Below are 17,893 nucleotides of genomic sequence, written 5' to 3' on the forward strand. Positions count from 1 at the left end.
TATTCAGCTGAGTGGACTGTGTGTATTTTAGAGCATAACCAAAAGAAAATATAAGACAGTGTTGTGTTTAGTAATTAAAGTACTGTCTTGTTACATTGTCAGATTATTTTTATTTTTTTTAATGATTGGTACGACTTTATTCTTCTATTGTAGACTTTATTTTATTTTTAATTTGCATGTCAAATATAACCTTTGACGACCTTCATAGGATGAGGTCAGTGACTAAAGGCTGGAGCGATCTTCGCAGATCCGCCGCACACTGTCCACCTCCAGTTTGTCTGGCTTCCTTCTCGATGCAGACACTTGAACAGATGCCGGACAAAAACTGTAAAAAGCCCCACTGGTCCCGGTTGTGATCAGTCTTTTAAATGGCTTGTAGGGTGATTAAACGTGTATCGTCTGATGTTCTTTGTTGTATTTTAGTTTAGTGGCCATCTTCAATTTACATATCCTGATGCTTCATCCGCTTCACATTCACAGATGACTATAACGCTTGTCCACTTGTGTGTAAGCGTTGTTAAGTCGATATCAGCATCATAACAAATCTGACTACATTAAACCTTTATTAGAAATATCATGAAATCACCCAGATACCTGCTTTGTCTAAAACACCATCACAGGATAGCCTGCAGGATTCACCTTGAATAGTTCACCTATCCGTCACAGGGCAGGAACACATTTAGACGGCAAACTGCATGATTAATATAAAACAAATCAATTTCTGCATGACATTTTCTAAATGAGGCTGTTTTTTAGTTTGGTTAATGAAACAAAGATGCACAATGTTGATGCCAGTATCGGTCTGAAACTGTGCCCTAATAATAATAATAATGATAATCATAACCACAAAAGGGCTGAGATGCAATCATACATATATGCTACCACTTTATGGTTTCTCATTAACCTCGTCGCAGGGCATTTAATCAGTGAAGGAGGGAAAATGTCAGCCGTGTGAAGATTTCCATACTTTTTAAAGAGACCACACAGAAAAAGGTCAACCTGGCTGGAAATTCTGCACTCGGCGTGTCCCGATTGGTGATTCAAAATAACGTCAAACAAAAACAGATGAACTGCTATTGTATGTTTCCCTTGAAGGCGCTACTGGATATTGTGGCCATGAATTGGGCTCAGCGCAGATTGGTTTGTGACGAGAACATGAATTTAAATGTAAGTTGTACTTCTTGTTGTTTGACAATGAGCGTTCGAGTGCAAGCGAAAAGTACGTCACAGTCAGGGAAGAAACAGCATCTTATTAAACGTTTCACGCATTTTAGAAATGATTTCAGGATTGAAACTGCATAAAGTTCACATACTTCAGTGCTCAAATGTAAGTAGCTACTACACGTACTCAGTTTAGGAAAAAAGTAGTACTGTCAAATTCACCCAAAAAAGTTATCATTTTAATTTGGTGTGAAATTAATATGATCTTAAATAATCAACAGAATGAGACAAAACAAAAGTCTTCATGTCATTTCAAAGATAATTATGTGACGTGCTGCTGGTATACCTAATAAAATCTGCAAATTTTCCAACTTTTATTTAGTCTTGCAATACATATCAGCACCACAAGATGGTGAATTTAGTCACTGAGAAGGAGCTGGATGAAACAACAATGGCTGAATGGCTGCTACACAGCGGTGTCGACTACGGAACTACACCATTTACTCAATAGACCTGATCTGACACCACTGCAACTATCAACCAGCAAAGAGCCAAAACTCCAAAAGTCAGGCGAAGAACAGACCGATGCTGTCGAGACTCAACGCTGCCGCCCAATGTACAACAGAGGTATGACTTCAATTTTACATGCTGCCCCTTTAAGATCAGCTTGTCATAGGAGGCAGCAGTGGGTTTGAAGGACAACACAGAAATGTGATAAGTGTAAGTGATCCGTTCTTTCACTGTAAAGAGGGACATGAGGCCTTCAGCATGGTGACACAATGTATTTCTGCACATGTCAGAAGGATTTTCGCACATTGCAAGTATGCAGGAGAACAGAGATCAGAGACGAGCCTCCAGAGCATGTCAGAAGTCAGAGCAGTCGATACCATCAGACTGATCTTTCTCGCTGCTTTTGGCAGAAAACCACAAACCAACAAAGCGTCCGGGTCTTTCACATGAGCTTGTGTTCACATGTGAGGACGCGAACTCTCACATCCAGTCGGACTGGAAGGTAAATGTGTGTCCTTCGGTACACCTTGGTCTGCGTGGACCGGGCCTGTACATTCGTTTGTTTTCTGATTTATTTTCCTCTCATGGCGACACACACTTCCACTCCAAGCATGCTTTTTGAAGTCAGTTTGTTGAAAGCTCACATGAGCCACTGCTCCTTCTCTTTATTGAACTGCTCTGCCCAGCGGCGGGTCAGCTCCAGGTAGTGATCGGCTCCGTGTGGCTGATAGTCCAAGTACACACGGGTCACTGTTTTTTTAGGCACGGCCCGCTCTATCTGCGTGCCCTCGTGCCACTCGTTGAAGGATGTGATGGTGACGATCTCCGGACGCACGTTCAGCGCTGCTTGCAGGGCCGTCTCGTAGTATCGGCCGTTCACCCTGTTGCGCGTGTTGTGGTTGTTCCACGGTCTGATGCTGGTGTCGATGTAACCGGGACCCACACTGGGGATAAAGAGCAGATTGTTCCCATCGCAGAAGGCTTTGATTGCCTTCCAGTTCTGGTGAGACGAGCCAAAGGAGAAGCCGTTGGAGGCGAAGTAAGTGTACATGCCATCAAAGCCTCCGGCCAGGATGTCGTGCTTGTGACGCTCCTCCACGATCAGGGCGATGAACATGGAGTCGTAGGCCGAGCCACGGACGCTGTGGGAGCCGGTGGGAGAGAGAAACTCAGACCAAGACTCGGGTGGAGTTAGGTAGGAGTCATAGACGTAAAATAGAGGAAGACTCTTCCCGGTGCTGGAGGTATATTTGTAGAAGGCTCCATGGTCGCCGTACCTTCAGCGGTAAAAAGATAACAAAACAAAAACGCTGCAAGTTAGTACCAAAATATTGTGACAATGCTTCAATCTATTTTGGAAAGTGTAAATCTTCTGGACAATCAAGTCTTCATTTTCATCTTTCAGACAATTCAACTGAAAGTGCGTCAGAAGTGCTTCACAAAAAAGTTGAAATGAAAAACTGTTGCAAACATACACATCTGCACATATAATGTATATCCCGGCTGTGTATGCATACTCACACAGGTAAATATTCACATCAATGCAAAGTAATGTGGAGACCAACGTACACCTGAAAGACTTGAACAACACAAGCCAATAGAAGCTTGGTGAAATGTATTAGATGTCAGGAAAACAATTCAAACCAAACTAATGAAAGTTTAGAGTAGAAATACAGGTACATCTAAAAATAAATGTGAATATCGTGAAAAAGGTCAATATTTTTTGTCCGTCATTTCAGAAAGGGAAACTGTTATTTCTTATAGATTTATTATACATAGATTGAAACATTTCAAGCCTTTATTTCTTGTAATTTTGATGATTATGGCTTACAGATAATGAAAACCAAAGATTCAGTGTCTGAGAAAATGTGAATATCACATAAGACCAATCAAAAAAGGATGTTTTAAGCATAAATATCAGGCTTCTGAAAAGTATTTTTCATTTCCATGGACTCAATACTGTATTTCTTTTTTTCTTTTTTTCTTTTTTCTTTTAGGTTTCTTGGTTTTTGCTTTTCTACAAATTCCACGACTGAAAACACCTATTCATAAGTGATGAAACTGGATTCACATAATCAGGAATGCACCCTAAAAGTATTTCAGTGTTGTACCTCCTGTTTCTTCAGCTCCACATGCAATGTTAATGGATTTTTTTTTTCTTTCTTTCTATTTGAGCAGACTGAGTGATGCAGTGCAGCATGACAAGCAACCAAACCTGTCAATGATGTACTTGACGTTGTCGTGCACGCTCTGGTCGTTTCGTCCTCTGTACGGTTGGATATGAAATGCAACCTGGAAGAACACGGAGGAACACACACGGCATGTTGGTTTTGCTTCATCACATTAGTAAGATGCCAGGGATCGACACTTGCACACAACCAGCAAGCAACCACGCATTTCCTCATGCACCTGAAACAGAGCATGACATCACTCGTTTCTCTGGTAGTAAACGACACAATAATACACCTTTCTTCACCAGAACTACTGAAACTGCTTGCACTGACAGGAATGAAGCATGTTTCTTCTCTGCTTCATTTACATGCCAGAATTTTTGCTACACTTTTTCGGGCTTTTCCAACACTGACTTTTTTTTTGCTCCGTCAGAAACGGCTATTTACAATTGATGAACAAAAGCAGCAGACGGACAAGGGACCTGAAGTGACACTTACACAAAAAGCGCTTAACTTGAATATTTTAAGGGTGCAGCCAGAGAATTCAGCGGCTTTGAAATATGCATGATCATAGTGAAACACCACTTTCCCAGCAGTGGACACCCAAGGGGAGCAGTGTGAGGGGAAATGGCTTTTTAAGATGGCGGCAGGATGTACATGGATGTAAAATGTCATCAAGTCGAGTTTTACAGACTGAATCCATTTTGGATCAGTCCTGTCTTATCCTTGATTGATTAAGAATAGAAAATATAAAGATCCTGGTTAAAACGAAGAATCCACAACCTTGGTATCACCGCAATGAGGCTGCTTTTGAATATCCTTGTGATTTGTCTCACGGTTGCTGAGATAAAGTCACCAAACAGAAAACTGATCAGTCATGGACACCAGTAGCATTGTTAAGCCATCTTCTTGTATTGTAATATGATTTTATCAACCTCCTGCATGTTCTACGTCTGCTTTATCTATGGGTCATTATGAGGCTGGAACCTATAGCCTGTCACTGCTGACACACGCACACAGGGAGAACATACATGTTAAAGACCCCCACCTGTGGAATTGAACCTGTCTCGTCTTCTGTGAGGCACCAGGACTAAAGTCATGTATCATTTAATAAAATAGTCACGACCTCAAAGGATCCTGAACAATTGTGCATGTTTAAATGTTATCATGGATATTACAGTGGTTAGCTCTGTTCGTGACAACGTCCCTGGTTTGATTCTGTGTGGAGATTGTGTGTTTTCCACGAGCATGTGTGGGATTTCTTTTGGTACTCGGTGAATATGTGTGTGGTTGTCTATCTCTCTGTTTTCATTCTGTCCGGGAAAAAACTCTCCACGGTGGAATTTTCTCCAACACTCGGCTAAAAATCAGCTCCAGCCACTCTGAGTTGGGTAAGGCAGTATAGAAGATAGATGGATGGATACAAAGAGCTCACGCTTTTGCAGGGATATAATAAACTCGAGACTTTTTATGTGGCACGAACCTGCTGGTGGCACTGTCCGTATGACATTGAGTGTAAGTGTCCTCGTGGATTAAAGTGGTGTTTGGAGAAGGCTCGTGCACAGTAGCAGATGTTTATAGACAAACTGTCCAGATGACAAGACAAACAGAATCACTTGAGCCACTAACCGTGGTGCTAAGTGCTTTTATGTGTGACAAAATGTACATTTCGATGGTGGAAGTAGCACTTTCCCTGCATCATTTGTAAATAGACAGGAGGCAAGAAAGATGTTGGCCGTGTGAGTAGATCGGAGGCTGGAATCAATGTTTATGAAGCCATAACTCTCTGGACCTCTTGTGAAGTAACAGGCCAGTAAAGTGGGATCAAACACGAAGCCGTTCTGAAAACACTGTGGGGTATTGGGAGGATGTGAAGACCCACAGAGGGGGTTAAAAGCTGTGCCAGTCTAGTATTCACTGCAGCACAGCGCAGGACACCAGGAAACTCAGCACGCTCTCTTATCAACGCCCTGACATTATTGCTGTGGTAATTTGGAGCTAAATGAGACAGAGTCCACGCATTTTAATGCCTCATAAACATTGACAGCATCAGCCTGGAACAACCACAGCATGATTTATGCTGAGAAGAGGAGAATTTAGTGCCATGCCATGCAGAACGCACTGAGCGAGGACCGTGAGCCAAGACAAGGATGAAGGCCCAGACCTTTCTAACAATTACATCAATTTCAGCAGATTTTGGTGCATTTTTCTTTTGAATGTGAGACCGTCACATTGACTTCTAGGGATCGAATTCAGCGAGCGTTCACAATAATACATTTGTGTGTAAGATTAAATGCAGCTAACTCAGTGCATCTGGAGAGCAGGAAGTGTGGCTGATTCCATCATAAGGGCACCTAGGGGCCAAATCCCTCCGTGTATACGCTCCTCCATGGCCTACTTCGGAGACAGGACTTTAACTGCCCCTCAGGGTGCAGATTGTTCAGAGGCGCAAACTGAGTCATGGAACCCCTCATGCACATTTCCTCTCTCCTTCTTTTCTCCTGCATCCAGCTTTTATTACCCTCGTCCTCCCTTCCCTCCTCACCCCCTTGTGTTGCCCTCTCCCCCCCCCCCCCCCCTCTGGCAAAGAAGGACTATTTAAGCTCCACTTCAAGTGGAGGTCAAGCAGCAGCAGTACTGTGAAGTTCTCAGTGCGATGGGCTCTCCAGCTCGGCTGTTCACGATACACAAACCACGAGCTGTGTGGGTGCAGCAGAAAACGCTATTCAACTTATATAATAATAATAAAAAAAAAAGTAAATTTTTTTTTTCTTTTGAAGAGAAGAGGGGTCAGTGTGTTTTTAGCTGCGGTGAGGGACTATCGTGCAGGATGGAAGCTGGATTTGTTTCTCTCATGAACAAGCTTTGCTCCCATTTCCATTCATGCTCATTTCAATTGGGAAAGATGCAATAATGTCAAATATTTAATTCACTGTACACTTCTTATCTTAAGCCCTATATGCAAATTTAGAAGCATGTATTGTCTTTGCAAAGCTGTGTTACCAACAGGGCAAAGAACAGCACTGGCTCAGATTCCTGGACTCTCAACGTGTAACTGGGATAATATTGAAACCTAATTACATTTACTGAAATTCAGTTTCCGCGCTCATTTTTTTGTTGAATGTATGAATCCAAACCTCCTCCGTGTTGCATAATAAAGCCATGTGTTTGCATGTCTATAATGTTCTCGGATACAGGTTGTGGATTTTAGGTGGACTTTTTGCTTAAATAATACCTTTTGAAAATGTTTGAATTTCACAGGTATATATCTTGACTTTAAAGACGGAATCTAAACACTAGAGTCGCTCACTACACCGTTCTATACCCATCCACTCAAATTCAGATTTTTTTTACCCACGTTATTTACATCTAATTTCATTTAGGAAGCGTAAGCGTATCCAAGCTGAGTCAGGGCGTTTGGCCGAACACACCCACACACACATTCACTCACCCACACACATATGAAGCACCATTGTGGAATTTAAAGTCATTTTTTAACTTCCTTAATACATCTTTGAACGGTGAGCGGATGCAAAGGAAGAACATGGAAACTCTAAACAGAAAGGTCAACTTTTTCTTTGACGTTTGCATTTCTAAAATTTTATGTTATTGAGTTATGAGGAGGAACTTCCTTGAAAGGTTAATCGGGCCATGAATCCTGCAAAGGTTAATGAAACAGTCATCACTTAAGAGTCCAATCGTCGCTGTAATCCTCCTCCTCAGTTAAGAGGAGGACAAAGAAGGATTGCAGACAGCTGTCCTGCATCTCTTTCAAAGAATGAAAGTTTACTTTGCTACCAGCATGAAGTCCGGTAGTTCGTTATTGTTTTGGTTTTGTATCTTTGAATAGTCGACTCTCCATGGGTCAAATGTCTCAAAACAACTTTTTTTTTTATCTCAAGTAAAGTCACAGATAAACCAGTGACCACCAGACTGCGTATGGTGTATTTTCTGAACACTGATCTGATGCTTGGCCGCTGCCACTGCTCCTTCGGGACCATCTGTCCTTGTCTCCTCACTCGGGCTTCCGTCCTGCCTTTTCCTGCTTAGTGGTACAAAAGAGCAAAGGAACTATTAGAAAAATCTCATCAGAGCTGTACTTTATAAGATGAGGGTTTTTTAGTTGAGTATGAATAATATGCTGCATCGGCTTCCAGTAGAATAGAGTTTATAATGAAAAAACTCTTAACAAAATCCATCGTATCTTAAAACGCTGTTACTCCCATCTTATCCTATAAGACCATGTACTCCTCCGTGAACTGCTCACAGGCAGAGCTTTTAGTTCTTAGTCCCGCTCTTGTGGAAGCAGATCCCAGTTTCAATTCGGGATTCTAATACACAGTTTCTACTTTTTAACATCAGGCTAAAAACTTAAAGCTCAAAGGTTGGCTCAGCCCAGCCGGGGCCATTTTGTGACCAAAATGCGATGGGCTTCTTTCTTCTACTGACCGCTTCCAATCATCTATTCATTCATATGTGACCATGACATGTCAGCGACATTATGTATCTGTCCTCTGGGTCTGGACCTGCAGAGTCTTCCCCTTGTAATGGCACCTAAACGTCCTCATATGAGACTTCTGGGTTATTCTATGTCAATGTGATCTTGCAATTGGTACGACTTAGATAAAACAAAAAGTAGAGAGATTAAGAGTTGAAGCTGCAATAAAATGCTGGTGAGTCTCATTGTGAAAAATATTTTCCTTTTCTAACTGAAACTGATTGTGAACTTGCTGATGTGCACAGTAATTTTATTCCGGGGATTTTTCTCTGCTGCTCGTTGTGACCTTCCGTCTGCCATCGCAACGATGAGCTCTCCTCCTTTCACCGAGAGACTCAAATGTGTAGCAGATTTGCAGAAATCATGTCACAGCCTATTTTCCACACACGCTTTTTTTTCCTCTTTTTTTTTTTTTTTTTTTTTTATGAAAATGTCACGCTCGCTGCATCACAGACGACAATGAAAGGCACGGCATTGAATTTGCTCTATTAGCTTCTCTCCAGGCAGCGTTATGTGTAAAACCTCATCAGCTCAGCATTGCATGTCTAATCGCTGAATTCCTGTCTCGCCCTTGCACAGATACATTATTTTCTTTGCCTCCAGCCAAACTGCAAAACAAACAAACGTGATATCAAATCTGACAAGCTGGCCCGGCGAACCCACTGCCTCTCATCACAGATGCTTAGAGAAAGAGGACGTGGCCAATATGTGTCACATTGCTGAGGGACAATAAATTAACTTTTATCTTCACATCAGGAAACAAACGCTGGCATGACAACAGATTGTTTTACAATAATGCTTTGTAATTAACCTTGGTGATAGTGAGTTGTGATTTCAACTTTTTTCTAAGTAAGTCTATGGGTGATTTTTTTTTGTTCTCTTCTGGAGGGGATGGAAATTAAGGCAATGTACTGTACATCAGTACAAATATAATTCAATATGCAGCCATCTACAGGCTGAAAGTTTCTACTAGGGGTGTCAAACATAAGGCCTGCTGTCAACACCAGGCCCTTTCATGCCAAAGGGTCCAGTCTGGCCCTCTTGAATATGATAAATGGAAAATTTGCCTTTTTTATGTCAAGATTGACAGGATCTATTTTGATGTTATTGCTGGAATTGTCCACAAATGTGTTCCTTTTTCCAAGACAACCTTAAAGTTATTTTTTACTAATGTGTGCTTTTGAGGGACTAAGAGACTCCTGTTACAAATTACTTTTGTCTGTGACTGGACTGTCATGGCGCAGTTTTTCTGAGGGGCACAATAATGAGGAATATATGGGAGCAAATGTTAATTTCTCTGCTTCATGGTAGTTTGTGAATTTTCAGATTCAGTGTAACAGTTATGGTTATGGAAAATCCATGAGTATGCTGTAGGTATGCAATGGTCAACTGAAATCCCTCAATAAAATTAACTACAAAGTCCTAATTTGCCAATAAAGAGTGAGGAAATAACACAACACTGAACAGGAAAGTGCAGTCCATAATAATGCAGCTGCAAAGAAAAGCATTTCTCAGGAGCAAACTATCCTTGTAGCATTCACACATAAGCCACACTATCGGATTGCACTTGTTTTTCTTGAGAAATTCAAAATTGTTCATATGAACTTTTGTAAAAAAAATAAATCTTATTAGATGCACACTTGCACCACTTTACACCGTCTGAAAGTTGTTTTTGTTGTTTGTGGGCTTAAATTGCTCAGTATGTGGCCCCTGAAATTATGTTAGTTTGACATCCGTGGTCTGGAGGTTAGGTTCAGTGAGCTTGGTATTTGCTGGTTGGAATCCCACCACTGCCAGGTCCTTGCTTTGGGTTCCTCACCAAAAGCCCTTGACCGCCAACTGCACAGGTTTCATCAAGAAAGGCATTCAGCAAGAAGCTAAATAAATATACTGATCATATGATCCGATGTGACGACCTCAGAAAGTATTCAGCAGGAAAACCCTTTCACTGTCCCAGTGAGCTCAACATACAATTTGATCTTTGTGAATAATATATAATAATGTAAAAGCACTTTGTAACTGAGTTTAGGAAAGTGCTATACAAATACAGTTATTATTAATATAAAAACTTAAAAAAATAAAAATAAAAAAAACCTTACACAATTGTTCTTTCATTCTGATCTAAGCCATCGAGTTTATATTTCTGGACTTAAACATGTGAAAATGGTGGTGGTGCATTATTAATGATGCCCAGGCTGACATAAGAGGATTCCTACAAGCCCATGTGTTTTAAGTGTCATTTCAATTCGTTCATGGAAAGTCTCTCTAAGCAGTTTTTATTCTTCGGGGATCAATACCACAGACTACACATCTTTCTTACTGTTATTTTGGAAGAATTTTCAAAGTCACATCAGACAAGATCACATTAAATACAAATCCTTGTGTCACTGTGCGGACAAAAAAAAGCGAGTTATTCAATGAAGGATGTTGTCATGTTGTTTTACTCTGACGTGAATCATCTTTACATTACAGGGTAACTCCTCTCTGTAAAACTTTCAAGAGCATTCACTACTATTACAGTGTGCAGAGGGGCCAACATGGACAGCCGCTATATCCTCCATCATGCCATTTTCCGACCTAATTGGCAATTGGTCATGCGTTGTTTATCTCTATTCCCCATCCCCCACCCTCCTCCCACACCTCTCCGCCCTGCTGATCTGCTTCAGAGTTCATTCAACTACCGATACATCGGCAGCAGCTCTTTAGCCATGTTTCATGCTCTTATGCTGAAGATGTAACTGCAGCTGGAAACATCAGAATCAAATCCCTGAGAAGCAGAGGCCACTGCATAAGAGGCACCAGGACAACTTCGGGAGCTCTTAGTCTTACCCTCTTGTGGATAAAAAAAGAAAAAGAAACAGGTCACACACAGGTTTTTAAATGCCGATTACTGTCCTAATCTGTGTTAAACTCTCTGACCACCTCTGTGAGGTCTCAAACGTCTGTCAACTGTGTTACTGAGATAACAAGGTAGAAAGAAAGCCTTGTCCATTTATCTCAGTAAGTCTGAAATAATAGTTATTCCGACACAGAAAAAACATTTGGGTTCAAAGTGAAAATTTTACAACTGGGCCACTTTAATACCTATATATACGGCGTACACCTACCTGCCACTTTCACTGGGTGCATTTGTACAATCTATTGTTTCCCAGTATAGAAGCTAAATATGCCAGAAATTCTTGTGTTACAATAATAATGTTCACTTTCGCAGTAGATTGATTGGTTGATTCAGCGGTGGTGGACTGGAAGTTAGATTGACAGTGTTGAGATCGGAAGTTTGCAGATTTGAATCCCACAGTGGACAGGTCACTGCTGTGGATCCCTGAGACCATTGGTCCTCAGCAGCTCTCTGGGTGCCATACTGTGGCAGCTTTCTGTTCATAGAAATAGGATGGATTAAATGCTAAGAAATAATTTCCCCGCCAGGGATCTATAGAGTATACAGTTTAAGAAAGAAAAAAAAAAGCATGTTTGACTACTACAAAAAACCTCTTAAGTATGAGCACATACTCCTGTGTGCTTGTAAAATTCAGCTGAATATCAGTTCTCGGCACAGATAGAGTTCATTGCTCTCCCTTGAGCCTTGGACTGCTTCCCTGTTCGATTAGTGGTCCTTCTCACACACACACACACACACACACACACACACACACACACACACACACACACACACACACACACACACACACACACACGCACGCAAAATGTACTGATGTGCGTTTTACCTTGAGGTTGTGTCTATATGCAGCATCCAGTACAGCTGGCACCAAATCCTCAGCGGGTTCCCCATTGTCGTCAGCCAGACCGGGAGGATACCAGGACAGGACCAGAACCCCTAGAGATAGAAACAGTCACATGAGCCTGACTGTCCATCCTAGACCACAAAGTCGAGCTGTTACTTCAGAAAACATCAGAAAATTAAAACAAAATTCCACAATGTATACAGGTCTGTCACATATATGAGACAATGTGCTCAATTTGTGCACTTTTTCACCTCACACTAGTGCTTTGCCTCTCATTCTGATCACTCAGCATGTCTTAGGTGTGATTTGTCACTACGTCTCCTTTACTTCGATACTGTAATGCATGTGACCATATGGAGAAGAGCTGCATTTGTTGATGAATATGCGCTTGTCATCTTCTGACTATTTATTATGTCTTGTTTTAGAGGCAATCTCCCTCCACACTTTGAGCATGCGACAGCTCATAAATTCCTGTTCAAGACTGCTTTTTCATCCTCAGATGCTGGGCTGAAAAATTGCTTCATATCAGCCACAGCGGTGCCTGGCAGGAAAAATAAAAAAATAAAAAAATGGGAACTGGCACATCAGATATGCACTCAGAGCTAATTCATTAGAATCATGTCCGCTTGCAGAGGAGCTGTGGCGACTATTAGATTACAATGCCCCACCATGTCTCCTGTGTATTAAGAATATGGCCACTGCTACACTATTTCTTCATGGGAACTCTCAGGAGTGGCAGGAAATCAGTCATCAAAGTCAAGTGGGCGCTATTGAGAAGCTGTTTGGCTGCAGGATCTAATTAACAGGATTGTTTTAACTAGGCATGGTGAGCCGGCCCTGCCATGGTCCATCTGTTGAATTGATGGGGTTTCAGGGGGCTCTGTGGCCTGCTCATCATTTTGTATGGTGTACAATGACCCAGTAAGCTGCAGGACAGAAACATCAGGACCTATCATGTGTTGGTTGCTGGTGGCTGTAACTTGACACAGGCATTGGCAACCGGCGTTGGCTGTCTTTAAACACTCTTGTTGAGTGATTTGCAAGGCCATAGAAAGATGAAACACCCAAGCATAAAGTGCTCAGGAGGTTGCATTACATTTGGATAATATAAAAAAAGAATAAAATATTGCTTTAAATACATAATACACTCAAAATAATACCACACACATGTGATTCAGCTATATATTTAATGTGTCGCCTTCAAGTAAAAGTTCATTTCAAATGTAGAAAACGGCAATGAGTGGCATATGGGGAGTATGCGAGGAGCTGTCCAGTAGATTTGTGGTGCTGAAAAGGGTTTCAGAAAAGCATGCAGCTTTGGGCGCTTGTATTCCCGTGCAGCACCAAACAACACTCAACTATGTTTCTTGTCTTTCCAAGACACACTGCTGCGTCTCTGAACCGTACCTGCTGCGGATGCTCCGATCTGCTCCATGTGGGACTCTTGCACGTCCGGATCCCTGGAGCTGTACGGGTTGAGTTCCGGGTAGAAACTGGAGCCGATGTCCTCGGGCGGCATGTGTCTCCCTCTTGGATAGCTGGACGCAATCTTGGGGTCCCAGTGGGGAACCAGGATGTGGTCCCAGTGAATGTATTTCCCGTCCATCTGCGGGTTGCCGAACCAAGAGTAGTAAAAAATGTGGACATCGTAAAATACGGTCCCCTCGGGGCCGGAGTTGGACAGAACTGCTTTGGTGTTACTGCCGGGCGGGTGGGCTTGTCCCAGGGACGGGGTGGGATCCCGGGACACGGAGCGACGGTCCACCTTCCCTCCGATCATCGGCAGGAGTTCTTGACCCGGAGCCAGATCCGAGAAGCCGTCACTTGGCTTCAGGGTCCTCAGTCCCATCATGGTCCCAAAGATAAAAATGGTGAAAAGAAAGAGGGCGACGCACGCCTTCCTCCGGAGCCGGGCCATGGCTGGACGGCGGAGCGGCGGCGGCAGCAGCAACCGGCGCGGACCGAGCCAAGAGCGCAAATAAACCTGCCTCCTTGTTCCTGCACCGAGTTCACCTCACAACCCACGAACAGCCCTCCACGTGTCCTGCACGGAGAGAAAAAAACGAGATGCATCCGTCGGATGGGAGCAATGATCCCTACATGTTTGCAGCGGGGTCGCAGCAGCGGATTACCTGACGCAGCCGGCTGGATGTTGGATCTCTAACTTTGTCCTGCAGCCGCATGTTTCGCATTCTGCTGAGCTGAGAGATGATGTGTCACTGCAACACAAACTCACTCCCCTTTCTTCTGATTTGCACTGTGCAGCAGTTGGATGAGAGGCTATGTTTTGGTTTTAAATGATGTCTCTGTGCGCACAGTTTCGTTTCAAAATGTTTCCCTCTCTGGTCTTCATAATGAAGCTGTGTGGGATCTTTTGCTGCTCCATCGACTGCCACGTCCCGCCCAGAGGACGCTCCATCCATCTGACACAGGCCATCAAGACTGGTGTGTGAAACCGGAGGAGTGGGTTTTGTTTCCTGTTTTACACCTTTGTGGGTCTGCAGATTCTGATTTATACAGAAATCAGCTTCAAGCTTTACAATTTTAAAAAGATTAAATATTAAAACAAACGCCACTCGTGCGTGCACTATAGATTTCATCCAACACTCGTTTATAGCCGCTTCAATCAGTCAAATCATAAAGTTTCAGCAGGAGACATGAAATTAAAAACATTTGTAAAGTTGAAAAAAAAAAAAAGATTTGAGTCAAGTCTGCTTTGTGACTTCAGAAAAATACTGACACCTAGTGGTCATCTGTGGTGAACACATGCCTCTAAGAATTTTTTTTCAGATTTCAGAAACTTTATTTGTACCCAGCGGACAATAAAAGCTTTACGAAGAGCAGGCTGTGCAACAATCAATCTATCTTTCAGACTCCTGGATATATATTAAAAACTGAAGAAGATAAAAACTATGAACAATAAAAACAACAAACACAGACAATAAAATATAATATTCTATTCCATGTAAGCAGTGCCTCCAGTGCCTTCAGAGCCCAGAAGTGTACCTGACTCTGCGTTCCTTAGGTCTGATTAAGCCTTGAAAATATCATTGTTGAACAGCTGCAGTCTGTCCAACAATTAATGCTGCTCTGAATAGCAGCATTTAGAGACAACTCACCAACACTGACGCATAAATTGAGTAGAAAAATAGAAATTAAAGATATGTAACCTAAATAAAACAAATGGCGATGAAAAAACCTAACTGTATATATAAAACACAGAAAATATATACAGATGCTTATTATTATTATCCATCCAGATCCATCAATTGCCGCGGGCTATTATTATTATTATTATTAGTAGTAGTAGTAGTAGTAGTAGTAGTAGTAGTAGTAGTAGTACTTTATAAGTATAAGCAGTGTTGCCTGTCGCCCTGTCTTTTCCATTCTAATGATATTAAAACTAAACTTGCACTGGATAAACTCGTGTAACAAAGCGCCTCCTAGCGTCAGAACAGCAGATCTTCGCCATCTGAGAGCAGCTTGGCTTGAATCCAGTGGTGCGGTCCAAAAAGCCTTGGCTTCTGGCCAGGATATTAAGCAGCACCCAGGAGGCACTGACCTCTCCGTTGGAAAGCATCTGACTTGCTGACACTTAATCAGATTGTTTTTCTTGTCATCAGAGCACTTCAGACTGAACTCCGCGGTTTGTCATCTATTGACGCTCAAACCACTAAAGTTAACCAAACCTCCGATTAAAGATGAAGACACATAAATAACATTATCGTGTGAAATTATGGAGACAGGTGGGTCTGCACCCCAATTTTGGGAGAAAACAAAGAAATATATATATTTTGTAGACCTTGAGAACGTTTTCTGATATTGCTTCCACATCATGTCACGTAATATCTCCCCTCAGCATTAAATATTCATATGTTAACTAGTCTATCGAGCAGAAAACATTTTGTAATTTAGAGAATCATCCTCCATATAAATTCTTGTCATCACTCCAGATTGACATCTCGTGAGGAAAATCCAGATTTCTCAACCAAAATAAAGTAGAAAACTGGGAGAGAAAAAAAGATGTGTGCGTATTTGCATTATATTAAAACCTGACTTTTTTTTTATATAAAGATTAGAACTGCATAGCTCTCTTTCAAAGCCCAAGAATAAGAATAATGTTGTTGTTATTTAATTTGGTAAAATCATCGAATTTGGGAAAAAAAAGAAAAAAAAGAAAAGAAGAAGACGTTTTTAGTTTATTTAATTTAATTAATGTATAAAAACCAAGCGTTCCGCTGTTTGATCATCGTCACATACGAAGACGAGCTCTTCTTGTTCTCTTCATAATTGACGGTGCTTATTGGTGAGAATTACATAATATTGTAGAAGCACAGGTATCCGTGGATTGTGGATCCACAAGGGGTCGTTGTGGTAGCTGTGATAGATTCGACTCCAAAAACTCACCGAACACATCCATCATCACGCTCTTTAAAAGGCTGCATTCTCAGGTAGAAAACGGATATTAGATATATGTGGGTATTATTCGTTTCAACATTAAACGCGGAGAATAAATCTGACTGAATCAATGAACAAATGTATTTTCTTTGCAAATGATAATCTTGGATATTATCAATTTTTCAGACATACAAGTCACATTTATTGTACATTGGATTTCTTCCAGGTGCTTGTTGAAAATATGTCAAATACGTTACAGTTCCATAACGAATAGGGTGATTGTCTTGCACTTTTGTTTATTCAATGAAAAAGCTTTTTAAAATAGCCACATGTCAAATTAATTGATTTTAAAAATGCAGTTTTTCAACAAGACTATATTGTCTAATTATTCAAAACATATCTACACCAATACAATACAATAATTCATTATTATTATTATTATTATTATTATTATTATTATTATTATTATTATTATTATTATTATTATTTGAGATTTAAACTCCTTTTGCTGTTGGTGGATGGTTGGTTCACTCCTCTCAGTCTTTTACGCATCCATCATTTCACAAGGACGCGAGTCAACGTCTTAACATGATGTGATCAATCACTATCGATCCGTGAATTCATTTCACCAAACCCGTTTGTTTTCATGCGCTCTGAGAGACCTTGAGTGGAGAATTGTTACATAACACAATACATTTAGCTATTTTCGTTCAATTTAACTTCACGTCTCGTTTCTTTTTTCTTTTTTTTTTTCCCTCCTTGTTCTTCTTGATTATACTGAACCTCTCAACTCGGTCAACAGTTAAACTGCCTCACCTATGAGGCACGTTGAAAGAGAGAGAGAAAAAAAAAAAAACCCTTCCCCCTTCCACGTTTCCTCTGGATTACCATTACAAACCATTCTCTGGCAAGTTGGGACAGCAGCTAACCAAATTACACAAGAGAACCCAGGGCCACAAAACAGGCAGTGTTCGCAATGACAAACAAAACACATTTCAATGCAATTGTTTGCATTCCAACTTCTCCTAAATTAAAACCCAAATAAGAAACACACTTGTGTTAAGTGTTTACCAAACCTGACTCTTCAGGCCTAACCAGTTTTACCAAGATACCCTCACCACATGTATTTCCTTTATAGCGGACACAGCAAATAGTGGCCATGCAAACGTCTCGAGGGGGAGAATTTTTTTTTTACAAATAACTAAGCTTTTCAAATCTTATATTTACGCCTGCAACCACTTTCATGGGATTCAAAGAGTTAAATACGTTTATCAAGTAGGACTAAGAAATAAATAAATACAGTGTGCAGTAGAATGCATGGATAACACAAAGAAGCAAGAAATTATTATTTACATTGGTGTCCAGTAAAAGAAGAAATAGTCAGAGAATTAAAAGAATAAAAACACAAATGA

The 17,893-nt window shown here is 41.2% G+C and overlaps 1 protein-coding gene across 2 annotated transcripts; it reads right to left on the reverse strand.

Moving 5' to 3' along the window:
- Positions 1-1,380: 1,380 nt before the first annotated feature.
- On the reverse strand, positions 1,381-14,527 carry LOC308114214 (glycoprotein endo-alpha-1,2-mannosidase-like protein). 2 transcript variants are annotated; one of them, XM_080470914.1, is made up of 5 exons: positions 14,216-14,477; positions 13,491-14,127; positions 12,066-12,175; positions 3,887-3,963; positions 1,381-2,948 (listed from the first exon to the last, which is right to left on the reverse strand). In XM_080470914.1, exons 2-5 carry the CDS (start codon positions 13,999-14,001, stop codon positions 2,312-2,314), a joined length of 1,335 nt encoding a protein of 444 aa, XP_080327040.1. In that variant the 5' UTR covers positions 14,002-14,127; positions 14,216-14,477; the 3' UTR covers positions 1,381-2,311. The 2 variants fall into 2 exon arrangements, with proteins under 2 accessions (XP_080327040.1, XP_080327039.1); XM_080470913.1 differs by having other exon boundaries at positions 1,387-2,948; positions 13,491-14,527.
- Positions 14,528-17,893: the final 3,366 nt, after the last annotated feature.

Source organism: Lipophrys pholis (genome assembly GCF_963383615.2).
Source record: "Lipophrys pholis genome assembly, chromosome: 9".
In the NCBI taxonomy this organism is placed as follows: Eukaryota; Metazoa; Chordata; class Actinopteri; order Blenniiformes; family Blenniidae; genus Lipophrys; species Lipophrys pholis.

Bases quoted from the DNA above. Each gene is read 5' to 3' on its own strand.
- LOC308114214 (XM_080470914.1), bottom strand. From the start codon at position 14,001: ATGGCCCGGCTCCGGAGGAAGGCGTGCGTCGCCCTCTTTCTTTTCACC. The intron at 12,176-13,490 runs GTACGGTTCAGA...TTCTATCTCTAG, and splicing joins GATCGGAGCATCCGCAGCAG to GGGTTCTGGTCCTGTCCTGG. The intron at 3,964-12,065 runs GTAAAACGCACA...GTGTTCTTCCAG, and splicing joins CATATAGACACAACCTCAAG to GTTGCATTTCATATCCAACC.